The 26,711-nt window shown below is 46.0% G+C and overlaps 1 protein-coding gene and 1 long non-coding RNA gene across 8 annotated transcripts in view; one reads left to right on the forward strand and one right to left on the reverse strand.

The window, feature by feature from the left end:
* Positions 1 to 26,711, reverse strand: part of CRADD (CARD and death domain containing adaptor protein) — a 201,648-nt gene that overhangs the window by 131,208 nt on the left and 43,729 nt on the right. Inside the window, exons 1-2 of one of the 7 annotated variants that reach the window (XM_084796338.1) lie at positions 16,505 to 17,101; positions 14,540 to 14,839 (exon numbers count right to left, since the gene is read on the reverse strand). In XM_084796338.1, the coding sequence (XP_084652464.1) occupies positions 14,540 to 14,837 (298 nt within the window). In that variant the 5' untranslated portion in view covers positions 14,838 to 14,839; positions 16,505 to 17,101. The other 6 variants (XM_084796337.1, XM_084796341.1, XM_084796340.1 and 3 more) reach the window with 6 other exon arrangements.
* On the forward strand, positions 16,113 to 16,557 carry LOC311605651. The gene is made up of 2 exons (XR_014782045.1): positions 16,113 to 16,187; positions 16,313 to 16,557. It is a non-coding gene; the product is annotated as an uncharacterized lncRNA (long non-coding RNA).

Here is a 26,711-nt window from a genome sequence, read left to right on the forward strand (position 1 = left end):
TAAGCAGCAGGTTCCCAAGTGAAATTCGTTATTATAATAGTTTCTAATGACAACAATAAAGTGCATTCGTAACCAGACAAGTTAGAAGTTACCTGGCCTGTGCCCAGAACAAACTGCCCTAAGTCTGGCGAAATAAATAGCTAATGGCTGGGGTTCAGCAAGCATTACATAGCAAGCACTAAAAAGTGCCAGAGAGTCATTGTCACCGAAGGGCACGCAGAGATGAATCTGTTGGCCGTCCATAGAAAGCTAGAAGTAAGATAAAGTATGAACAATAACAGCTTTCTTAGTCTGTTTCCTGTTGCAGTAACAAAACAGCCGAGACGGGATGCGCATGAGTTTTCTGTGTGTGATGGAACACCTCAAGGAAAAGGTGTCTCAGGGACGACAGAGTTTATCTGCCTTGCACTTCCAGGACCACGACCCATCAGTGAGAGGGGTCAGGGCAGGAACTCAACCAGGGACTTGAGGAAAAGCTTTGGAAGAACATTGCTTGCTGGCTCCAGCCGAGGCTTATACCTAGATAGCCTTCTTGCAGAGCTCAGGACTACCTGCCCAGGAAACAGGGCTGAGCGCAGTATGCCGGGTCCCCCACAAGCCCCACGCGCCTACCCATGCTCTGATCTGAGCAACCTCCTGGTGGAGACCATTTCTCAGGGGCAGTAGGCGATATCAAGTTGACAGTTAAGCTAACTATGAGACCAGATTGTTTGGAAGGGGTAGAGAGGCCCGCTTGGCTGAGGTCCTGTCGCCTGGGGAGCAGAGATACATAGTCCCAGCATCTATTGGACGTCTGCTGGGGGCCCTTCCTGCTGCTTCTTGGTGTGCAAAAAAGGTATTACATTGAGAGACAGCTAGCGTAGGTCTTGGTCCCTCTTACAAAGCCATCAGTGACGTCACGGGAGCCCAGTTTCCCCCAATCTCGTCTAACCGTAAGTACTCCAGAGGCCTCACAGATGAACTGAAGGACCCAGTTTCCAACAGGAGCACTGCAGGCAAGCACGTTCAAAGAGTGGTCTAAGGGGTTCAGGGATCCAGCACCTGGCCTCCATGGGCACTGCATACCAAGAGCACAGAAGCATACATGTGGGCAAAACATCCACGCACATAAAATACAATGAAAACAATACAGCCTCCATTAACGCACTGTTTTAAAATTTCACTCGCACATACTTTTATCTAACCAGCGGCAATGAGTAGGCATGAAGCACTTCAACTAGGAGGCGGAGAAAACCAGCAACCCAGCAGATACAAGGTAGGAAGCAGGCTTTACTGTGCTTTGACCCCCTCCAGCAAACGTTTCAGAGCATCTGTAGAGAGCGAGATGCTGTGTGTGGGCCTGGGCAGGGTCTCAGTTTCCTCATCTGAAACGTGGAAATCATAGCATCCGTCTCACACTTGAGAACTCAAGGTACCGAATGGAGTTAGGTCCCGGCAAGTCCTCTGCGTGTGGAAGCGTCTATCACTTCAGCCACAAGCACAGCCAACCCCCCCCCTCTCACCCCACCCCACCCCAGCCATCTTCCTCCTGCGCATCCTGCTGAATTTGCATAGCTCAGCTCTTAGGCTCCAGCCGATGATAATGAGTATCAGCTCACCAGCCTGGAGGACCTTCTGGGCTGAATCAGTTGCAGATTGTGCTTGACTCATTTCTGGACTAACTTAACGCCTGGCACATAGTATAACCTCAATAAACACTGACTGGCTGAAGAAGGAAGGGTGAGTTAGTTGTGCTAAAATTTGCCCACTTACTAGTAGCAACTTCTGTGCCCTACAATCACGTATGGTATTGAACCAGCTGATAAGGAGTGAGGGGGGGTGTGAGCACTCTGCCTCGGCTTGTAACAGTTCTCTTTGAAATACACTCTACAGTTAAGTGAAAGAGCCGTGAGGAATGCCTTACTGAGCACTGGGAGAAAAAGGCCAGCTACGCAGAACAAAGCCAGCCTATCTGGAGAATATTTTAATACACCACTGGCAGAAACAAAACCATCTATAATCTAGCCGCTTGTGGAAAGCAAAGAAAAGATTTCGGAACTTAATATCGAAAAAACATGTGAATAGAAAAATGCTTAAAAAAAAAAAGAAAGAAAGAAAGAAAGAAAAGAAATCAGGTTATATAATAATCTAGTGAAAGACTTTGAAATAGAATACTCACGGAAAGATAAGCAAACAAAAAAGAATATTTAGACAGCAGAGTGAAAACACTCTCCCCATTTCCTCAAGAGGCACTCAGGAAAGGTCATTCAAGTCCACCCCCAGCCTCTGCTAAGGGAAGCAGCAACAGGCCTCAAGAATAATTCAGAAAGACTCTCAAGTTGACTCAGGACTCCAAAAAAACAAAAAACAAAAAACAAAAAAACAAAAAAAAAAATCTGTAATATAGTCACACGTACATAATTGAACTTTGTTGTTGTTGTTCAGCATCTTATAAGAAATCCCAGCTTTCAGCATTAGTGACAAGTAAACTGTGACTTTCTAGAAATGAGTGGTGGTGGACAAGCGCTCTCCAGGTAGAGAAATGTCCTATGACGATGAGGGGCCTTAGGGTGCTCCATTCCAGATCATGAAATCTGGGGACCAGCAGAAGCAGGCTGCCCACCACGCCCTTCCCTCCCCTTTGCCTAAAGCCAACTGTAATGTGCAGACTGTGAGACCCTCCTGTGAGAGGCCCCTGTCCACAGGGACAAAAGAAGACACTCCTGTCTCTGAAGACATGGTCACAGAGGCAAACATGAAAGCTCGGCCCTTACAAGTTCCCAGCTCTGCTACCATTAGAGTGCAGCGCTTCTCTACAACAGTCTACGTTTCTTCAAACCTAAATAAACACTCAAAAGTTCAACTGCTTCCCTGGGTCTGATTTCCTTATAAACAGGCTGATGTCATAAAACTTTTTTTTTTTTTTTGAGACAGGGTTTCTCTGTGTAGCCATGGCTGTCCTGGACTCACTTCATAGACCAGGCTGGCCTCGAATTCACAGTGATTCGCCTGCCTCTGCCTCCCTCAGTGCTGGGATTACAGGCGTGTGCCACAGCGCCTGGCTCATAGACTTTATTTTAAGTTTAAAGGATGGAGAAATGGTTCAGCAGTTCAGAGCACTGGCTGCTCTTCCAGGAGACCCAAGTTCAAGTCCCAGCTCCCACATGGCGGCGGCTCACAACTGGTGACTCCAGTTTCAGGGGGTCTGACGCCCTCTGCTGGCCTCTGCGGGCACTAGGCACACACATGGTATATGGACATACATGCAAGCCCAGTGACTGAAAGCAATGGTCTGTTCATAATTCAACAGCCTCCCTGCTACACTAGGTGGGCTTGAACAACTTATCTAACTTCAGCCTCTGTAAGCTGGAAGTGATAACCACAGTGACTAACTCAAAAGGCTTCTATGAGCAGGAAGTGATCTTACATGTCTAACTGATGGAGTGCCTGTGGGTGTGGATGTGTTCCCTCAGACCCGTACCAAAACCAATTTCTCTTTCTAACCTGTAGTATTTTCAATCCCTTCCCTCCCCCCAATGTGTTCTGATTTTGAAAGGCTTAATGAGACTTATCTTACTCCAAATAGGACTCTCCTGTGTTTTCTCTACTTCCTTCATTTCTTAACATGGTCCTTGTAAAAATATGGACCATCCTCCTCCCTTAAAGGGCCAGCTATCATTTTTTTTGCCAGGAGACAGGAAGGAGCTGGGGAGTACCACAAGCCTACTTTGTGCCATCTGCTTTCCCTCAAGCCCCCCTTGGATGACCTTCTCCACTCCTTGTGATTCCAGCACCCAACAGAAGCACCCATGGCCCAGGCGTGGCCCACAGTGAGCACCCCAAAGCAACACAATGGAGGGCCTCAAGAATATGACCATCTGGTGCCTCAGGCCTCACTCACCGCTTTATCCAGCCCCTTTGTTGAGTCCTTCAATTGTAGCCACTTTTTTTTTTCAAAGTTTTTGTTGACGTTAATACAGGGTTCTATAGCTTGAACCAAAGAACCCATCTTATATATAAAACACTGGATTGGGTGATGGTCCCTCTGTTGTGGTTCGGAAGTCAACTGTCTACCTCAGGCTCATGTATTTGAATACGTGGTCCCCCCAGCTACTGGCACTGTGTGGGAAGGTTAGAGAACCCTTGGTGGGGAGTACCTTGGGGAGGGCCGGCGTTGAAGTTTTATAACCTGTCCCGTCTCCAGCCACCATGCATTCCCTGCCACGACAGACAGCATCCCCTCTGGAACTGAAAGCCAAAATAAGCCCTCTCTCCCTTGAGTTGCTTTTGTCAAGGTATTTTTTTTTTCATTGCGACAAGGAACTAAATTAATACAACGTCCTTTCCTGGCCTCTAAGATCCACTCCAGCTCTAAACCTCTAGAGAGATGGCAGCAGGACAAATCCCAGCAGACGTGCTGCAAGGGCCACCGACAACAGCATCACTCACACGACAGAACTCAGCGGAGCTTCATAACCACAGGCCTCTTATTTGCTGCAATGACATCACAAACAATGTAATGGTTGCTGTCCTACTGCCTGGCAGGCAATTTCCAAATTCCCAAATTTTGCTGATCTTCAAGGTAGATCTTTTTTATCTTTTTTTCATGTTACTAAGCTGACCAATGACCAGCTTAGGCCAATGACTGGGATAGTTTAATTCAAAATCCAGGACAGGAGTCAAGACTTGAAGTCCCCAACTTCTAATCCTCCTGCCTCCATCTCCCAAGTGCTGGGACAATGAGTAATCAGATCCTGTCCCTTCGGACAGGCGAGAGCACCTGAAGTTTATGCTGTCCCATGACGTAATCGGTCATGTTGATGTAATGAAGGCTATTAAGAACTCCACGGGGCGGGGCTTAGAGAACCTTCCTGATGGCTAACGGTAACAGTTGGAGGTGCCAGGATGCGGTGCACATGGAAGGCTCAGACGCCCCACGTCTCTCCTTCTGTCCCTTGCCCTGTCCATCTCTTCATCTGCACCCTTAGGAGCGTGCTTCTCAATAAGCTGGTGAGTGTGCTCCTCTCAGCTCTGTAAGTAGCTCAAGAAAAGTAACCGAACAAGAAAGGACCGTTACAAGGATCCCATCTTTATTTAAGTTAAAGGACTGAACTTGTGACTGGCCTTGGAAGTGGGAGACATCTCAGGGACTGAGTCCTCAACTTGTGGGGTCACACGCTAACTTCAGAACTGAGTTGAACTAGCAGATGCCCAGGTGGTGTCCCCTGAAGTGACATTGCTTGCTGGCTGGGTGGGGAAACATCCCACACAGTTATTTAGTCACGGCAGCAAGTCCGTGTTGGTGACTGAATAAGAGACCGGGGACGACTTGAGTTTGTTTATCCCTGTGTCCTCTCGGCCACTTCAGACATCTCAGCAGCGTTATTTTGGTGACCATGTTGCCACCCTCTCTGCCATGGTGCCGAATATAAATAGAACCTGAACATTTCCAGGAACTGTCAGCCTGGCACTTCCCACAGAGGGGGAAATCTTTCATATCATTAGCAAAATACAGCGCAGCACTAAGGGCTGTCCCAAAACATCTAGAAGTGACACTTCCTTTTTAATTAAAGTTTACTATTTGGAAAATCACATTTTTTAAAGGGGGGGCGGGTGTAGGGGGAACATCCTCCAAGGAATCATATACATCTATGCTCTTGACTGGCCAAACCAAAGAACAAGTATAAACACAGCTGCCTATTAAATGTAGGTAAAGCAAACATTCCTGCAGCTGGCTGCAGCAGCAGCCTACAAGTCTGAACCATGCTCACAGAGATGGAGTGCTACCTTGCCAGGCAGTGGCTGAAGCGCTGGAGCAGGAAAGCTTGTTCTTGGTACCCACCGGCTGTAGACAGCATGATTTATGAGCTGTGAAGTGGGGACTGACTGCGGTATCAGCAGAGACAGCATGCTGTCCCTTGATCACAGCCAAGCTTTAGTCTTTTTGACTCTCAAGATAGTAGAGAAATGGTGAGAGTCTTGCCCCCCTCCGCCCCTCCCCCATATGGCCTTGCTTCAGACCCCAGCCTCCTCCTCAAAGGACTGAACGAGATGAGGAAAGGAGGGAATCCCAAGACAACTGGAAAGAAAAGGCTTTCCTAAAAGCCCCTGGGCCTGTGTCTGTCAAGGGAGAATAAGTGCTTACTCAGAGCAGTGGAATACACTTGGGCTATCCGAAGTAGAAGGGAAAAGTAGGGGGTTTGGTTTGGTTTTTTAAGACAGAGTTTCTGTGTACCCTTGACTGTCCTGGACTGACTTTGTAGATGAGGCTGGCCTCGAACTCACAGATCCTCCTGCCTCTGCTGGGATTAGAGGTGTGGGAAAACTGTTTTTTTGATGAGGTGTTTTACTTATTTGTTTTTGTTTGTTTTCTTTTGTTTTTGGTTTTTCGAGACCGGGTTTCTCTGTGTAACTCTGGCTGTCCTGGACTCACTTTGTAGACCAGGCAGGCCTTGAACTCACAGCGATCCACCTGCCTCTGCCTCCCGAGTGCTGAGATTAAAGGCGTGCACCACCAAGCCTGGCTCCTGACTCTTGTCCTTTGAAATAAACCGGTAAGCCACCTATGTCTGGGCTTGTTTGTGCGCATGTCACTGGGTCTAAGGTCACTGCCTAGTCTACTCCCAGGGGTCTGTCTGGGCAGGAGCAGGGCCTGGATATGAGCGCTCACTCCTAGGTCCCCCACATAATTCCAGCAGGTGTACGATGCAGCCAAACGGTCCATATAACCATGGGAGGGAGGGGGAAAAAGACACAGTCAGACTCTCTGAGCAGAAAAGAGCATTAAATGCATTTGAAAGGGAAATGGAGCCATCCCTACTGGGGCAGGACATGTCACATGGTTTACAGTTCCTAGAAAGAGAGACAATTGCCAACAGATGCATTATCTCATCAGTCCCATAAATACTCATAAAACTCCGCTGCCTCGCTTTACATCAGCCTTGCAGAAGCAGAGGGAAGCCTCTGATAAGCAGCAGTCCTGAACTATTATGACTCCCTTTTAAGTGATTGAAATTAGCATTAATGAAAATAAAATATTTTAAGACAGTCTCAACCCAGACACTTGAAAACCTTGAAATTTTTACTCTTAACATCAAAGGGTAAAATAAAACACTAGTACGAATGTTTAAAAGCCTCTTTTAACTATGAACGGCAGGGCATAACACAATTGCATTTCAAACCCAGTGGGGAGTCAAAACATTATGAGGCGGGAAAGGCCCTAAATCAAGAGCTGGTAGGCTAGGATTCCAGCCGCAGCAATAAATTACATTGAGCAGCTGTGCGATGATGCGCAAACTGACTTCATCTTCCAGGCCTCCGTTCTCACAGAGAAAAGGCGCCTGGTGGGTTGGTCCCTCCCAGCTCCCGAATACCAGGATCCACAGGCATCTCGCCAAGTGTCACAGTAATTTGCAAACACGGTGCTTAGATTAAAAAGTTACAAACTTCACAAGGCTCCCGAGAAACGTCACCAGCGCTTGTAACCGGTGCCTGTCACCTCTCCGAGGCGTCCACTCAGATGCCTGGAGAGGACCCGGGCTTTGAAAGCAGCACACACGGAACCCTGCGTGGTTGGTGGGAGGAGGAGCCAAAGGAGCGACCTCTCACAAGCCTAGGACAATGTCTAGGCCGAAAGCTAAGTGAGCAGCAGCAGCAGCAGCAGCAGCCATCTGAGCTGCCCGAACCCTCCCTTCTCTAAAGCACACACCCCTGGGAGTGCACCCTCCCATGTTTCTGCCATTCTTTTTATGAAGGGGAAACACATGGGGGGGGGGGAAACGGGGGAGGGCACCGGCAATACAACTAGGCACTGTTAGAATTCTATTGCCCGCGAGGGTTTAAGCATTACCTGGACCCTTACTTATCTGGACTACTACAGGAGTGAAAGGGAAGTAAGTGCCTTCTCATCCTGGGCTTCACTGTTATTTAATCCCATGGCCTCCCCCACCCCCACCCCAATGATCTGAATTCATCTTATGAACCGTGCAAGGTCTCAGAGGTGCAACGGGAGCCACAATAGGGAGTAAGTAGTGCGTTAACTGAGCCTGAGCTGGCACGGCATGTAATAGATCCCTGTGAGGGAAGTCTTTTACTAGCTGCACTCCATCTCCTGTGTCCCAGAAGTGAGGTCAACCTGTCAGAGGGGTTCTCTGAGGCTTTCTCTGACTGCCCTCCCCACCGCACAGGTGCAGTGGTAATTTATGCGTTAACTATCTACCTCCTCCAGGAGAACACAGTGAGCTCCGTGTGCGCAGTTTTGTTTACTGGTAGGCCCCGGGATACCTAACGCCTAGCACACAATCACCACACATTTGAAAGAATGAAGGGGGCTGGAGAGGTGGCTCAGAGGCTAAGAGCACTGGCTGCTCTTCCAGGGGTCCTGAGTTCAATTCCCAGCAGCCACATGGTGGCTCACAACCATCTGTAATAGGATCCGATGCCTTCTTCTGGTGTGCATGAAGACAGTGTACTCATATACATAATAAATAAAAACATTTTTTAAAAAAGAAAGAAGGAAGGAATGCCTTCTGTTATCTGGAGGTCCTTCCTGCTAAACGCATGTCACTTAGTCCCCAGGAAGTAGATGATAATCATGCTGGGGATAGCAGAGGGAAAAGGCCGGATAAACACTTATCTCGTAGGACAGGCTTTGATGTACGGCACTATAGAAAGAGCCTAGGGGAAGAATTCCCAGTCAGAACTCAAAGGAACCTATGGTAATGTGTAACGCAGCTGTCCTGAGAGCTGCACACAGCTTCAAATACGCCTGAGCATATACCTCAGAGCCAAAAACGTACCGCTCAGGAGAGCAGCTGAGACAGCAGCTCAGCAGGGTCACCCGAGGCCAGTTCACAAGGAGCAGGCTGGGCCTGGAGCCTCTGGGCAGAGGAGAAATGGGCAAGCCAGGCGGGGACAGCCAGGCGGGGACAGCCACGTGACCCGGGACATACTGTTCACTGGGATGACCCACTGCAGGTCAGGCAGGGCTGAGCCCAGGCTAGCTCGCTTAAGGGCAGCCACTGAGCTGGGCTGAGGATTGATGTATCGGATGCCAGGCAGGAGGGCAGAGCTGTGGTTCACTCTCGCTACTGGCTAAGCATACACAACTCAGGAGTCAGGTTGATAACGGAGAGGAAAAGGAAGCCTAAGACAAGGGAAAAGGCAGGGCTACCCGAAGGCTGTGGAAGCGAGAACCATGGCAGAGCTGCAGCCCTACGACCAGGCCAGAGCAAGCAAGGTGGAACAGAGAGTCCTGTGGCCCAGGAACCTTGCCACCATATGCCTTACACCAAGTCCTATCAGAGACTTTCCCAAGCCCGATTAGCTCAGGCACTGGGGAGAGCCATGGAGCTGACAGGCCCACCAGGCGGGGAAGCCAGCCACCAGCCACCAGCCACAGGCTGCCTTCACCACCCCCGGGCGCTGCCTGTCTCCTAAAGCGACCCAGCAGGAGGCCAGCAAGGACTTCCAGCTGATCTAATGTCTAGTGTGTGACCTTGGCCACAGCAACGTGCTGCGAAGTGTTCCTTCCACCATGCCAAGGTGGATTAAGTCATTTTATCGGCAGAAGAGTCCTTGTGCGGTGAGGAAAACACTAACTAATTATCCACTCGGACTTTCATACTTTGTTTTTTAAAACAGAGATGGCGAGACCTAAGCAAATTCGGAGCTGTAATCAGAAGACCGGGTAGCTTTTTTTTTCTCTTTCTTTCTTTTTCTTTTTTTCTTTTCTTTTCTTTTCTTTTTATGCCTGAGGATTTGCTGAGAAGCAGGAGTTAGAAATATAGAGAATGAGACATAACTCAGTTTTACTCTTTAAAAAGAAAACTTACGTTAGCAAATATACAAAGAGAAAATCACTAAGATAACACACACACACAAATGTCTGAGGCAGCTCAAAATGTAGAAATGAAACACAGAAACTAATACACAAAAGGGAAAAACCAAGGCTCTGCCAGAGGAACAAAGCAGAAAACTGTAGCAAAAGTAAAGTTAGTTCATTCCTGAGAAAGGACCAAGGAAGGGCTTGGCTAAGAGAAGCCCATTCATCCTTCCCATTTCTTCTCCAGGCTTCCCAAGGGCCGGGCACCAAACCCATTTTATGAACAATCACCTCCATCCAACATGAGCAAAAAGTAAAAAAAAAAAAAAAAAGGCCACTGTGTGCAGACCTCCCAAACATCCTATTTTCTTTGGGTTGAGGTATCAAAATCCTAGAAGCCTTTACAAAAATGAAAGTATGCTACTTCGTTCTTGACTCAGTATTAGAAAGATGCTGGGGTCCCAGAAAAGAGGCCTCAAAGTTTGTTGGGGTTTTTTTTTCCCAAGACATTAAATTAAGTTGGAAGGCATTTCAGCTCTGATGCTAGCCCACAGTTTTAAGCCTCCCTTGATCTCCTTCCCCCCAAAAAAGAACCCAACACCCACACAAGCCTCCAATTTACTAAACTTCAATTTAATTTAAAAATTATATTTTCATGAAACTAAACACCTAAAAATATGTAAGGCCTTAAATACCAGAAAGCAATTAAGCATCAACTCCTTTAAAATACATTTCTTCCATCCTCACCCCACCCCAAAACACACACACACACACACACACACACACACACACACACACACACACACACACATATATATCTTATAGGTGTACACATTTACCACTAGTCTCTATGGCATAACAGATTTTCAATAATCAATAAGGATTTTGTTGTTGCTGTTTTGTTTTTCAAGAGAGAGTTTCTCTGTGTAATAGCCCTGGCTGATCTGGAACTCACTGTATAGAGTAGGCTGGCCTCCTAGTAACAGAGATCAGCCTGCCTCTGCCTCCGGAGTGCTGGGAGCTGTCAATAAGGATTTTTTTTTAAAGTGATTCTTGTGGGCTAGAAAACTACGAAGGAAGAGAAGAATGACAAACCTCAAGTTCATGGCTTATTAGTAAGAGTTATGAATGGCAGGGTTCTCAAAGGCAATTGTACTGTCACCTTTTTTTTTCCTTATAAAGAAAGAGTTTGGCTGGGCATAGTGGCCCATGCCTTTAATCCCAGTTCAGAGAGGCAGAGAGGCAGAGACAGATGGATCTCTGTGAGTTTGAGGCCAGCCTGGTCTACAAAGTTACTCAGGGCAGCCAGGACTACAAGAGAAATCCTGTCTTGAAAAAAATCAATAAAAAAAAAAAAAGTTTGTTGGGGGCTTGCTTACACTTCTGAGGGCTTAGAGTCCATGCCTATCCTGGTAAGAAGCCTGGCTGCAGTAGCTGAGAGCCTACATATCTGTGAGCACCAGGCAAGGAGAGAGCTAACCCTGAGTGGAGTGTCACTCTTCTTAAAGCTAGTATGGACAGGTGTTGACTGTTAGTCCCTGAACCTTACTTATATTTCCAGTATTATTTAAAAGAGTCAATATTTAAACACAGTGATATTTTTTAATGATTTTATATCATTGTCACTGAGAGAAATCAATAAATCAAACCCCCACAGCAGAATTGTTTTCACTAGCAGAGTTAACCAAAAGCACACACAAAAAAGCAATTCGCAGGACTCCCTCGCTCCGGAGCCAATCTAGGGCCTCCATTTAACCCTTCCACTGAATTAACAAACCTTGGGGAAACTTTGTTTTCTAAGCATATGTACAGATATAGTCACTTTTTTCCCCCTTGACATAAACTGCTTCATTTACTTCCTTTTTATTTTTATTTTTATTTTTACATAGAATACCTAATTTAATGAAAATATACATAAATGGCTCTTACACTATTGTTTAGAGAATAATGACAAGGGAACTTCTGCATTTGTTTAGTAAATAAACTTTTTTTTTAAACCAAACGTTTTCACTGTGTGGTTTATTGAAGTTACATAGACACAAAGAAGCTAATGCGTTTATCTTACTATTCATACATCCAATGAACTCTACAAACTTGTTCCCTAAGTATGTCCTGGGAAAAAATGATATATGTATGATGCTTTCTCAGAGATCTTAGTGTAGTAGAGGTGGGCAGCACACTCTAATGCCATGATGCTAATTCTGAGAAAAGGCCACAGGCTGAGAGACCTCCACCTGAGGTTGCAAATCATATTCAGGATAGAAAGCCATTTTTGCAATGTTCCAGGTTTCTGTAGCTCAGTGTGATCTGTCAGCCTAGACTCTAATATGTACACAATAAAGTAAATTACTTCCTTTTTAAAAGCACCGTTTCAGGGCTGGAGAGAGCGCTCAGCAGTTAAGAGCACTGGCTGCTCGTGCAGAGGACCTGGTTTCGGTTCCTGTGTGGCAGCTCACAGGCATCTCTAACTCCGGTTCCAAGGGACCCAGCTCTCTCTTCTTCCGTGAGCACCAGGCACACACAGTGCCCATACGTCACACGCAGGCAAAATACTCAAGCGCATAAAATAAATAACTATTTTGAAAAGCGCCTTTCCCCTCAGCTTCTCCTTGACTTGTATAATGTGTTAAAGGTATATCGTAATTCTCTTTTGCTTTCTGAATAAATCAAGAAATGAAAATGAAGGTCACATTTCTATGACAGTTCATGACAACACTATTTACATAACCCACAATAATCATGTAATTAAACTAAACGTCTTGAGAGTGAATGGCTTTTAGTTGTCTGGTAGCCAGGAGGACCTTTTAAGTGAATACCAGAAAATCACAAATCATTTTTGACACCTCCCCAACTCTGTTATATATTCTGCTTTTAATAAAGTGGTTGAAATGTCAGAGATATTTTGCCCTGGCTTTGTTCAGACACATGGAATATGTAATTTTCGAAGGGCAACCCCAGCTGAGAATTCTAAAGGTCCTCAGGGGCCAGCATTTTCACTGTTTCAAAAAGATATGTAATTTGGACAAGCTGGGAATAAAGATATTTTTAGATGCTCAACTGAATGTTTGCCCGGTCTTAACTAGCCACCCCATTCTGGTTAGATATTCAGATATGTGTCATTGGTGAAAAAATAATTAATTACAATTACTTAATATATGTCATCTCAAAACCATTCAAAATATAAGGTCCATAACATTTGGGGGTTTTGTTTGTTTGTTTGTTTAGCAGTTACAGTCATTTGGTAGGTGGGAGTTGAGACAGGATCTTGGTATGTGATCCCTGGCTGTTCAGGAACTCACTATGCAGACCAGACTGGCCTGGAACTCACAGAAACCCCTCTCTGCCTCTGCCTCTGCCATTTTTTTTTTTAATCTTTTAAACAATAGGGGCTGGGTTGATGGCTCAGCGATTAAGAGCACTGACTGTTCTTCCAGAGGACCCAGGTTCAATTCCCAGCACCCACATGGCAGTTCACACCTATCTATAACTCCAAGATTTGACACCGCAGGCAAAACACCAATGCACATAAAATTTAAAACAAAAACAAAAAAACAGTTACAATAAGTTTTGGAGACCACCGACTTGGTCCTGTATATTTATCAAAACCCCAGAGAATGTTGAATTCTTAACTCAGAAAAGGTTGCTAACTCAGTTTGGAGCAGCTGACTTTGCCAACTTTCCATTATCTTCTTTTTAAAAAAAAAAAAAAAAATAATAATAATAATAATAATAATAATAATAATAATAATAATACAACCACCTTTCCAGGTCAACCCCTGCTCTTTGTTAAAAAGCAGTATTTCTGAGAGGAGTTGAAAAGAATGTCACTTTCTCCAACAGCTCCATCCTCTCACAAGCCAGGCACACAGCACCAAGCTATTTCTTTTTTTTTTTCTTTTTTCTTTTCTTTCTTTCTTTCTTCCCCCCCCCCCCCACCCCCAGGCAAGGTTTCTCTGTGTAGCCTTGGCTGTCCTTTGTAGACCAGGCTGGCCTCGAACTCACAGCGATCCACATGCCTCTGCCTCCCAGAGTGCTGGGCTTAAAGGCATGCACCACCACACCTGGCTCCAAAGCTGGTTTTTGTTTTTCTTTTTCTTTTTTTCAAATCACAGCTTCCAATTCTCCTTGAAAATCCAAATGAGATTCACCCCCAAATGACTGCCCTTCCAAAATAAAACACCCCAGGTGTCTGATCAAAGCTGATTTTAAAAGGCCACTTTAAACCAAAACCCTAAAAAAAACAACAATAACAAGGCGAGCTTCAGAAGAACCCCCTTGGCCTCCGAGGCTGGCTGCAGGAGGGATAGGTGCAGGGCATACCTTCCTAGAGGCTGTCTCCCATGATCTGACCTCCTCCAGCTGGCAGCGAGGCACCCCACAAATCACTTATCAGTAGGCCAAAGCCTGCCTTCCTGTGTGCACTTTCCAAATAGCTCCTGTTGCCAGAGGGCTCAGATTGACCCGGCTCTCCCATGAGGACATGCCTCCCAAGTGACGGGCCAAGTTTCCCTGGAAGCGTATCTAAATTGTTCTCTGAGCTACCGTCTTTAACCTCTCAGCCTCAAGGCTCGCTTTCCCTTCTTCCCCACTCCTCATCCCGCCCCTCCAAGGCCACGCCCTCTGAGTCCAAATTGTTGACCCCTCCCACCCACCCCTCCTAAAATACCAAATCCCAATGCAAAGGGCATGGCTGGGGCCAAGCCACAGTTGTTTTGAAGGGATCTCTCTGAGGCCTACCTGTAGGCGCCTCAGCTGCGGCTTCGTCTCTCGCCTTCTCCAGCTTCTCCCTTACCCAGGGAAACTCCTGGAGGGAATCTAAGAAGGTATCAAACGCTTTGGGGCCCCTGGAAGGCAGGATGTCCAGCAGCAGCATCGTCTTCCGGAGGCCTGTGGTTTGAGCCTTGATTTCTTGAACGTGGTTTTCTGTCAAAACTCCTTCCTGGTAAAGGTACTGAAGGACCAGGCCCTCCACCAGTACCTCTGCACCCAGCTCCAGGCGCAGGGAGCGCAGCACGTGTTTGTCCCTGGCATCCATTTCTTCCTTGAAAGAGACAAAAATCAGCACTCAGGCTAGGGGTGCTGATGGGGCCCCTAAAGACAGTGTTGTTCAAGGTCAGTCGGATCTCCACATTTTTCTAAATTTTATATTGATATATATATATATATATATATATATATATATATATATATATATTGGGGGGGGTTGAGACAGCCTTGGCTGTCCTGTACTCTCTTTGTAGACCAGGCTGACCTCGAACTCACAAAGATCTGCCCCCACCCACCTCCCCACCCACCCCCCACCTCCCCACCCCACCCCACCCCCATGCCTCCAGAGCGCCGGAATTACAGGCATATGCCTAGCTGGATCTTCACATCTTTTGGGGGAGGGGGGAAGGTTCGAGACAAGGTTTCTCTGTGTAGCCTTGGCTGTCCTAGACTCGCTTTGTAGGCCAGGCTGGCCTCGAACTCACAGCTATCCGCCTGCCTCTGCCTCTCAAGTGCTAGGCTTAAAGGCTTGCGCCACCGAGTGCCCAAGCCATGGTGTTTCCTATGTGGCCGATGACATAAGCCAAACCAAGTTAATTTCCAACGCTTCCAAGCACAGCGAACAGCACTGATTATGCATCTGCTCCTATCTCTACTCTTGACATAACGGGGTCCTATTTCAAGTCCTTGCTCAGGAAGAGATCCCACACAAAAACAGAGCTGTTCCTTTACTTACAAAGGCAGTCCCCGAGGATTACAGAACAGCATTCCATTTTAGCATGCTAGAGAATAGCGGGTTTTGATTTAATATTGCTTTCGCCTGAGTTAGTCCAGCACCCACACTGCAGAAACTGCTAAAATGATCGGGGACATTTATAGACCCTGACCAGCAACAATCTGGAATAAGAACGAATTTAAGGATCTTTCTTACAAAGGGGTAAGGCCTTCAGGGAAATAAGTACTTGTGTGCCTTTTACAACAAGCCTTATATACACAGTAACAGGAAAGAACGCCTTACAAGAATTCAGAACCTGGCCGGGCGGTGGTGGCGCACGCCTTTAATCCCAGCACTCGGGAGGCAGAGGCAGGTGGATCGCTGTGAGTTCGAGGCCAGCCTGGACTACAAAGTGAGTCCAGGACAGTCAAGGCTACACAGAGAAACCCTGTCTCGAAAAACCGGAAGAAAAAAAAAAAGAATTCAGAACCTGGGTCACAGTACGACCGTGCCCACACATGCATGGGACATCTAATGAGCGCCGGTCGCTGGTGTCCTGAGAGGTGGCTGTGCGGTGACAATGAAAGCAATGGGGGAGGGGAGATGAGAGGAAGCCAGGACCACAGAAGGGGACATCGGATCCCAGCCTTCCTCACGACCCTCTTTAAAGTCCTAAGGCCGCAGGTGAGGAGGGGGTGTGTGACGACGTGTGGCAGCGTGTTTCCATTTGGAACTTAAAAAAAAAAAAAAAAAAAAGGAATGAAATCCCCGACTCGGCAGCTGAAAAGCCCCTGCTGTGTCACCAACAGGAAGAACTACCAGTGACTGTCAGGGTAGATGAACCCGCGGAATGATCCTCACCGAGGAAACCGACACCCCGCACCGCCACCCAACCCCTGGCGCAGCTTGGAGACCGGAGCAAACTGAGCCGAGAGAGCCGCGCACGGGCGATGTCGCCACAGCGCGGAGATTTCGAGAGAAGATGGATTCCTGTTACTTACGTCTGCGACCACGTATCTGTAAAATAAATAAATAAATATAACTGCAACCGGAATCCAGACTGCTAGAGAGCCTGCGCCGAAAACACCATCTTTGATGCGGGCAAAAACCCTAGGCAGGACGTATTGCAGCCATCTTTCTTGAGGGCAAGGGCAGGAAGTGCGGTAACCATGTTTGTTGAGGGCACAAGGGGTCAGGTTGAAGCTTTCTCCGCCATGTTTGTTATGGGTAAACGAGGCACCCAGTCCTGAATTACCAAAAAAAACAAAAACAAAAACAAACAAAAAACCAACTGGTTTAAATAATCTAAGGCAATGATTCTCAGCCTTCCTAATGCTGCGACCTTTTAATATAGTTCTTCATGTTGTGGTGATTCTCCCAACCATAAAATTATTTTTGTTGCTACTCCATAAGTGTAATTTTGCTACTGTTAGGAATTGTAATGTAAATATCTGTATTTTCTGATGATGTTAGTCAATCCCTGTGAAAAGGTTGTTGGAAACCCCCAGGTTGAGAACGATGATCTAAGGGGTTATCTAAGTGAAAGAATAAATGAATTGTTGGATCTTAACATTAAAAACTCCACAGTTACTCTAGCAGCTAAGCCCTGGGTTCAGTTCCCAGTAAAATACACATACCTGCACAAATTACTTTATAAAAATTAAAAGATTAATAAATGAATTAATTCATTTTTAATTAACTGGATGTCACATAATAAAAAGGATGTATCTGCTAAAAATTTTTTAAGATAGGAAAATATTACCAGCACCTCCAGTTCTAGACGAGTATCTATAAACTAATCAGTGAACAGTTCTAAATCCCCCTCCTAAAAGCCTTCCAATTGCATGTGCAGTTTTCTCAAATGTCTTTTGTAGTCACTATCTTAGTGGCAGCGTTTTTATGCATGTGGTAGGAATTCTTTCTTTAGCATTTCAAATGCTTGCAGTATGTAGGATCAGGAAGGCCAATTGTGTCATGCAAAATCACGAAACCAGTACAGAGTAAAACCTAAGTTCTAACCAAGCCCCTCTGATTTCAGGCTCTTTCCAGTACACCACATAACCGTGCAAAGTGGGCTCTGTTGTTCTAATGTCAGTCAAAACAGTGCTAGTGAATCAGCCAGTTGCCACCTCCTACTCCTGCCATTCTTGAGTTAGACAGAGGCTCCAAAAAAAAAAAAAGAAGAAGAAGCCGTTGAACACATGTTAACAACAGTTGCTGTCCTCATCCAAGTAAGTAAGATTTTACATGATCACCAGTATCTGAGGCTTGCTGTCTTCTTGGAGTGGGGAGGAGATAGGTTTTCCAACAATAAGCTTTGACAATTCTCACATGCGTTAGGAAAAATAAGTAGTACAATAAACACTCACACTGTGTTTTCAAGTTTAAGGCACTTTTGGTGATTTGTAGTGTCTGGTCATACACGAAACCTACTTGGGACTCCAAGGCCGATGACCCTGTCCAGGAGGAGGAGAAGTGGGTATGACAGTAAGATGCATGAGGGCTCACAGAAGAGAAGAAAAGAGGACAGGGCCACCATGAGACTTAGGGCTCAGGCTGGAGAGATGGCTCAGAGGCTAAGAGCACTGCCTGCTCTTCCAAAGGGCCTGAGTTCAATTCCCAGCAACCACCTGGTGGCTCACAACCATTTATAATGTGATCTGATGCCCTCTTCTGGCCTATAGGTGTACATGCAAGCAGAACATTGTATACATAATAATAAATAAATCTTTTTTTAAAAAGACTTAGGGCTGATGTTCAAGGGCATGGAGTCCTTATGGTAAACTATCTAAGGGATTATTGGCTGAGGATCTGACTTTCTCTAGGATGAAGCCTATGGTCACCAAATCTCTCTTCAGGTGACAAGTGTGGGTTATGAAAGGGAAAATTTTTAATTAACATTAAAGCAACCAAAACAACAGAGCTCTCTGACTCATAAGTGCAGGTCAACAGGTATGCTAGCCCAAGGTCCCAGATGATAAGTCACAAAGAATGCGGAGCTAGGAGACAAAGGCCTATTGAGTGTTCCAGGGACTGGCTGGCCATAAAAGATAGGGAGAATACACAAGGACAAATTCCTGAGAGAAACAGGTACCGGACATGGTCGAGTGAGTAATGAGCCAAGACCCCTCATCCGATCTTATGGTGTCTGCTTAATCCCCCCCCCCCTTGAGGCCCGCACACAATGTTCCAGGTTTGAGTTTAACCAGATTTGTCGTTAGCTCAGATAAACATCTACCCTCGGATTCCAAGAAAAACAGGAACCAAGGACTGTTCCCATGTGATTAAGTCTGAGCTTACCCCAGATCTGCCTACGCAATTTGCTGATGTTCAAATGTTTGAAACAACCAATCGTGTGTGGCCGTGCCAAAACTTCCCACTCCCCCCGACCCTTGCCCATATAAACCCCTAACCCCTGAGCTTCTGGGTCGACCCCTCTGTCTCCTGCGTGAGATACGTGTCGACCCGGAGCTCCGCCAATAAACTGCCTTATGTGTTTACAGCAAGACGGTCGTTTGTGTGTCTTTGGGTGCGCGCCATCCCAAGGCTTGAGTGAGGGTCTCCCTTCGGGGATCTTTCAGTTACTACCTGTGCTGTCTCCTGAGTACCCACCATCCAGTACCCACCAAAGCACACAGTGGTCCTTCTCATTAGCACATTACAGCTTCAGTAACATAAATGCCCAAGAGGCCTCTAAGGAAACAAGTATCAGAATCCTTGTCACAGGTGGCTCCTTCACCTCCCTGGCCAGTCCCTCTCTGTCTCCTGGAATTGTGGCCCTAAGAGAATTAAGCACCTGTTACCCAAGAGTAACAAGTTGGTTTTCAGGAAAAAGAAATAATCCCTTTTTTTCCCTTTCTCTCCTTTTGTGTTTACTTGTGTCCAGATATACTCCTTGTGGATTTGAAGAGAGAGTAGTAGTATTTTTATGTCTTTCAAATTTGACCTTTACTTTATAGGCTTTTAATAATGAACACCATTAGCTTTTTATATTTTCTACAACAAGCAATAAGGAACAAACCAGTAAGCAACCTTCCTTCTAGGTCTGTATGATCAGGCTGGAAGACAGACAAGTCTTTAATCCCAGGAGATAGAGGCAAGTAGATCTCTAAATGCAAGGCCAGCCTTGGAAAGGCGCCAGAAAAGTAGAACAGATTTCTAGTTAGTTTGAGGCCAAGCAGAGCAAGTCAGTCAGAAGCTGAGAGAAGCTGGTTTGAATCAGTCTGCTAGGAGAGGAGTTTGAGCTGGAACAACTGAATTGAGCCAGCCAGCCGGAGTACAGAAAGAACTAGAAAGGGTGAGCTTATTCTGCAGTAAGTCTCAGAGGCTGAAAACATTCTAGGCCTAGATTAGATTGTATGGAGGCTAGAAGCTTCCATGACTGGGCCTAGGTTAGCAGACAGAGGCAGTAAGTCTCTGAGGGGGATACTTGCGTCAGGTAAATAAAAGTTACTTTTACACTAAGACACACAATCAACACAACGGTTGTGGGATATTATTCATTTATATTAGTTGCTACCCAAGGTTAAACCTGGGGCTTTATGCATGCTGGTGAAACACTCTACTACTGAGCTACATCTCCCAGTGGAAAGATGTTTTTCAATGAACAACAAAGGATGTATAAAACTGTTTGGAATATGGCCACATGTTTGAAAACCATAGAACCTGCTATCATAACTATATAGAAAGAAATTTCACATGGCCACAAAAGTCCCTGAACTGTTACCAACTGGTCACACTGACCACAAAAAACTTCACCATGAATCCCTTTGAGAATTTTCTCCAAGCAAAATTACATCATGTGTCTGCAAGGTGAGGAGGGCCGGTTAAGTAAGTCTAGTTGACTCTATAGCAGGCTTCAGTTTCTTGTTCGCTTGAAGCAGGCCTGAGCCTCCATTCCACAGAAATGAGCTCAGTGGTTACAGAAAATGGCTGCCAATCGGGGACGGCTTAGCCATCTGATCAGAGGAAGATAAGATTTCTTAAGGTCAGTTTACTGCTCATCTGGAAATTTCTTGTCCTATAACTAACTCATGACCGCTGACTAAGGTTCCCTGTACCTTTTCCGTCTCCCTGAGCTTTTTCAGTTCCAATGCTCCAATTGTGTTAAAGGTCACCAAACTCTCCCTTGGAATTCCCCTGAAGGCCTTTAAGAAGAGCCTGTGAGCTCACCTTGGGGTCACCATTTTGTCTAAATGGTGATCCCTGCATGTTGGACTTCTGTAGAAATAAAGGCTCCTTGCTTTTGCATATGCCTTTGGACTCCTGGTGGTCTTTGGAGATCTAGTGATCTGAACGTAACACTAGGATGAGGTATCAACAAATGTACCAAGTAGTTGAAAAAACTTAAGTTTTTATCTTGGGTTATTTAATAAAGCCCATTTAAAACCTAGTCCATGACTGCTAAATATAGTGATTTTTGTCTTAGCATAGTTAACGCTAAACTGTCCTTTCTGATAACAACCTGCTGAAAGGCTCTGGTACATCTTAATAAAGAGCAAATAGGGCCACTAGCCCAGAAAAGAGATGGCTCCATTCCTGTCATTTCTGCTGATGAGTGGGCATGCAGCCATTCTGCATGGTAGCTACACAGGAATGACACAGTTCTGAGCAAAGAACTGTGAACACTACTGTTAAAAGAATAATTGTGTTTGATTTAATCAGGAAAAGAGGCAAGCCATCAAACGTTCTAAAGACTTTCCCCAATGCCTCTTTTCTTCTGGACAATGGGACTAGAAGTACTTGGAAGCTTGGAAGACCAGTTGAGAATAAGCCCCCACCTTACACACCCACACAACCAGAAGTAAAAATGACTCAGCAGGAGGAGATGTGGAGTTCAGCCTTCATTGATTTTTTTTTTCTCAATGACCTCAAAACACAAAATGCACAAATAGAAAAAGAAAGGTACTATCTTTGTGAACCTTGGGGGGCAGGGGATTGTTCTTCCTTTCTAGTTCAGTCATTTGTTGAGACATGGGATTAATTATGCAATTGATGTCAGGGCTATTTGATAGCATGCATCCGTTGGCTCATCCCTGTTTTGTTCCTACACTTGCTTCTTGGCAAGCTACCAGGCTGGGCTCACTGTACTATCTTCTTCTCCACGTCTTCTCGGCCGTTCCACCTGTTCCCTACAACAGGTTACTCAAATGTCTGCCACTGAAGCTCAAGCCTTCAGGAGACCAAAGCAGAAGCTGCTTGTTCCCACTCCCACCCCACCCCACCCCCACCTCCCCAGGCCAGTCTCCTCAGCCACATGTTCTTGGTGAAAGTTGTCACAACCCAGACCCAAGGAGAAGAGAAACAGGTCCCCCTTCTCGACCAGAAGAATGTCAGAGGATGTGTAGCCATCAATAATCTGCCACAGTCCCAGAAGCATCTTCAGCCATGTGTCCCATCTTCACCTAGTCATGTTCCTATTGGCTATTTCTCTCCCTTATGTAACAACCAACTTTAAGGACTATCTCAGGCACTTAGGGGGCTGACGCAGAAGATGATGATGTCTAGGGCAGCCTAGGTTACACAGGATGAAAATGGAAGGATGTAGAGGAGAAAGAGAAAAGAAATAAGGACAGAAGGGAAGGAGGGAGGGAGGGAGGGAGGGAAGGGATAGGAAGGGAAAGGAAGAAGCTAGCAAGAAGAGATGGAATGAGGGAGGGTCCTCTCCAATTCCACACTGGGCAAAATGCCATTGTTTATTATGAACAGTTATTCACAACACCAACCATGCTGCACGGCCCAGTGAGTATTGGGTGGATGAAAGATACACCCGGCATTTCCTTCTTTACATTGTATGGAATCAAGTACAAGATGCTCATGCAGGGATCCAGTTCCATGGGGAGGGAAGTGAAGGTAACCTATGCCCTTTGCTTTGTGTTGACTTTTCGGCTCACACCTGTAGATTCATTCACCAGTTCAAAATGGCAGCTCAAGGATGATTCCAAGCTAAACTTTTAACTCTCTCCTGTCTGGTTGTTATGTGTCTCACACAGTGGCTGTGTCTTCAGTTCATGTATAGTCCACCCATTGTGTCAAACCCAGTACCTCCTTCTTTTTAAGGTGGACTAATATTCCCATGTGTGTGTGCACAAAATCTTGACCCATGGGTTGTTTTCTCACCTTGGCCGCTGTGAACAAATAATACAGTGAACAGTGGAGTACAGGCTTCTGTTTTAGGAAGTGACTTCTTCTCCCTTGTACGCATGCACACATTTCTCAACACTTTGGTCACCTTCTTGCTCCCACTGGAGGAACAAAACACACAACCATGGCATTGCTCTTATGAGTCTCTTACATCACTAAGCACTTAGCTCTTTAAAGTATCTGAGAAAAAAATAGGAGAGTAAAATGCCTTGCCCTTTCCATGTGCTCTGAGCAGTCTCTCCAGCCCTCGGTATTGTTATTTCTATGGCCAATCATGTGTCTTATATTTTGTAAATGTTTATCCTTCCTCGCATGCCTATTGGTTGTAATAAAGATCTGATGGCCAGTAGCTGGTCAGGAAGTAGAGGGTGGAGGGACGGAGGGAGGGAAGGAGGGAGGGAGGACGGAGGGGGAGGAAGAGAGAGAGAGAGAGAGAGAACAAGATCCAACTAGTACCTAGCTCTCTGCTAGTTTAGCAATCAACAAGCTTTTTTCATTAAACATTTTAAGATTTATTTACTTATTATTATGTACACAGTGCTCTGCCTGAACGTACACCCACAGGTCAGAAGAGGGCCTCAGATCACAGTATAGAAGGTTGTGAGCCACCATGTGGTTGTTGGGAAACTGAACTCAAGAGCAGTCAGTGCTCTTAACCGCTGAGCCATCTCTCCAGCCTTCATTAAACATTTTAAATGCCATATACAGCAGGTCAGAGGTTAAGAACATTGTCTGCTCTTCCAGAGGTCCTGAGTTCAATTCCCAGCCATCACATGGTGGCTCACAACCATCTATAATGTGATCTGATGCCCTCTTCTGGCAAGTAGGTGTACATGCACTCATATACATAAAATAAATCTTAAAAAAGAAGAAAGAAAAAAAGAAAGACAGATAGATATCAAATCCACCTAGTACTTAGTTCTCTGTTGGTTTAGCAATCAATAATTGAATAAACAGAAGCACCCTTTACACTATGTACCCCACCAACCCCACATCACAGACTGCTCCAGCTTGGCCTGCACTTCCCTAGCTCCAGGTGGTCCACAGAGCCTAGACAGCAAGTGAAACAGCCTGCTCTTGGTCAACATCCCAGATTTGGGGGGGGGTCCCCAAATGATGCCCCAATATCAGCAGGAAGTAGTCATAGAAGAGATTACATCTACCCTTATCTTTTATGATGAACATACAATGCTGGCATGTTAGGTCCCAAACCCAGGACAAACGGCTGAGGTGCCTATTTAACATATCAAAGCAGACACCAGGTTCGCCCTGCATCCCTCAGTCCCTACCTGTTATAGGGTATGGTTGGCATACTCCAGCCCTTATCCTAAACTTCTCCAGGCCAGGGGCTGGGCTGACCTTTCCCCCCAGATGCCTTCCCTCTATAATCCAGCCATTTTGGTTACCTGGCCCTTTTGTCTCCCCTCTCCCCTTTCACTGTTCCCCTCCCCCTCCCCCTTCCCCTCTTTCCCCTCTCCCCTCCTGCCTCCCCTCCCCTCCTCCCTCCCCTCACATGGCCTGGCTCAGTGTCTTGTTCACTCTAGACTTTCCTAGCTGTCTCTGCCTCTGGCTATGCTCTCCCTTTTATCTACAATAACCTCCTCCTCCCCCACACCTAGGAGCAGCCATGTCTTTCCTTCTTATTTCTTGTTTCACTCAGTCCTTTTAGTTAAAAAGCAAGAAAAGAAGCATGATTAGACATGTTAAAATAGGAAGTCTTGATCTTCAAATTATGCTGGGGCATCGCCCAGTGGTAGGATGCACATTTGGCATACATTAGGCTCAGGGTACAACCACAAGCGCTTCAGAAAAATCATTAGCATAAAGCTTACCGCTCTTCTCCACATTCTGCCCTGCTGGTTTGTAAATACCAATATGAAAAATGTTTAAATCACATATAGAATCACAGAAGTTGCAGTTAGTATTTTGTGGTTTGTACTTGCGTATACCACAGGTTCTTATAACAGTGAAAATGCTGCATAAGAGTACACTAAACAGGGGCCAGGAAGAAGGTTCAGTGTGTAAAAGCAGTTGCCACACAAGTGGGAGGATCCAAGTTCGAATCCCAAGAGCCAAAGTGAAAGCTGGGCTTGTAGAGTGAGCACCTGTAACCCCAGCATTCCCATGGAGAGACAGGAAGCAGAGACAGTGGAATAGGCCTGCATTTATAGTTTAAAAAAAAAAGAAAAGAAAGAAAGAAAGGAGGTTTATTCGGCAGGAGGCCGGGGGTGGGGGTGGGGAGGGGAACGGGGTGGGAGGGAACATCTCTTGGGCTGGTCCACTGATCTCACAGAAGGTGCCAGGGAAGTTTCAAGGCTTTTTTTTTTTTTTTTGAGACAAGGTTCCTCTGTTTAGCCCTGGCTGTCCAGGAATCACTTTATAGACCTGGCTGCCCTCGAACTCACAGAGCTCTGCCTACCTCTGCCACCCAAGTGCTAGGATTAAAGGCACACACCACCACACTGGCCCAGGTAAGGGCTTCTAAAAGATGAGTGGGGAGTGTGATGTGATGGTGAGGTATTGGGCCTTATTTACTGAGTTCAAGGCCCTCCTGTGCATGGGGCTCAGGTCCAGTGGTCACTTTGGAATCCAGAACTAGGAGCTGGGCTTTGTCCAATGTTTTGTGTGGGCTTTTGGAAGCATGGGCTCCTGGTCAGAAGAGGATGGCAGGGACCTCCTGGTCCAGAACATTTTCCCTTTGTCCCCAAACCTCCGACCTAACAGACAGAAGAATCCCTGCAAAGCTCATGGCCCAGTCAGCCTAATAAAACAGGAAAACAAGAGACCCTGCCTCAAATAAGATGGAAGGAGGTTGAAGACTAACACCTGAGCTTGTGATAGGACAGCACCTAGGGTGTATACACACACACACACACACACACACACACACACCTAAACTAATAATTTCACTTTTTCCCCCCTTTCGTTTGGTTTGGTTTGGTTTGGTTTGGTTTGGTTTGGTTTTTCAAGACAGGGTCTCTCTGTGTAGCCTTGGCTGTCCTGGACTCACTTTGTAGACCAGGCTGGCCTTAAACTCACACTGATCCACCTGCCTCTGCCTCCCAAGTGCTGAGATTAAAAGTGTGTGTTACCACTGCCCGGCCTAATTTCACTTCTTGATACACACACATTGTACAAATACTCCTTAGAAATTGAGGGACATTGTCACAATGGAGCTCCGTGTCCCCTGTCTCCAGGACCTGTGAAGATGACTGTGTTTACCTGAGCCTCTTTTGTGTTTCATGTTGTGCCTGTCTCAGACTGACCACCTTATAAAGAACTCAGAACACCCCCAAACCTCAGCCACCTTATATGAGGGACCCTTCCCCTCCTAAGTCCTATGTCTTTCTCTAAATAAGAAAAAATACTTATCTTATGTTTTCCTAAGTGATACTAGACCTTGGAGGCATTGTGTCCCTTCGAGATGGCAAACTGTTAGGCTGAAAAGTCTTTTACAACAGGGTAGGAGATAAAAATCAAGGAAAAGTTTCATCAGAAGAGCCCCTCCCCCGCCCCCACGGTGTTCCAAATGCAATCAGGAAGAAAGATGCTTGGGACAGAAATGTAAGCCAGTGTAAGTCAGGAGGGTGGAAGTGATTCATCGGCTGTGAAAACAGGGGTGTGGTTTTGTGGGCCAGTCTTTCTATTTCTATACAAATCATGCACTGCTCCACAGGACTCACTGTTCAAAGACAATAGAAAAAGAAATCCTTCTTCCTTTACCTGTATCCCATGAGCACTTCCTGTTGGCCAAAAGGACAGGTATTCACAAAGGTTCCTCAGCCTGAATTGAGGTTTAGCTGTGTTCCCTGGGGGGGGGACCATGCCACTTGGAATTCCGCCCTGCGTTTATAAATAATGCAAAGAGAGGCTGGGGAAAAGAGCAGCACAGCGCGAGGATCTGTCTAGCTACACTCTATCACGATCTCCCATGATTTCTTTCATTTCGCCAGACCTAGATTTGTTTACTGGCGAGCTAATTAACCTTTATGGCTTTCTGTCCTCTCCTGAAGATGAAGATGGTGCCAGTGATGACTTTCAAGGTCCTGTTATGACTATTGGAAG

The sequence above is a fragment of the Acomys minous genome, assembly GCF_964271855.1.
Source record: "Acomys minous genome assembly, chromosome: 9".
Classification (NCBI taxonomy): domain Eukaryota; kingdom Metazoa; phylum Chordata; class Mammalia; order Rodentia; family Muridae; genus Acomys; species Acomys minous.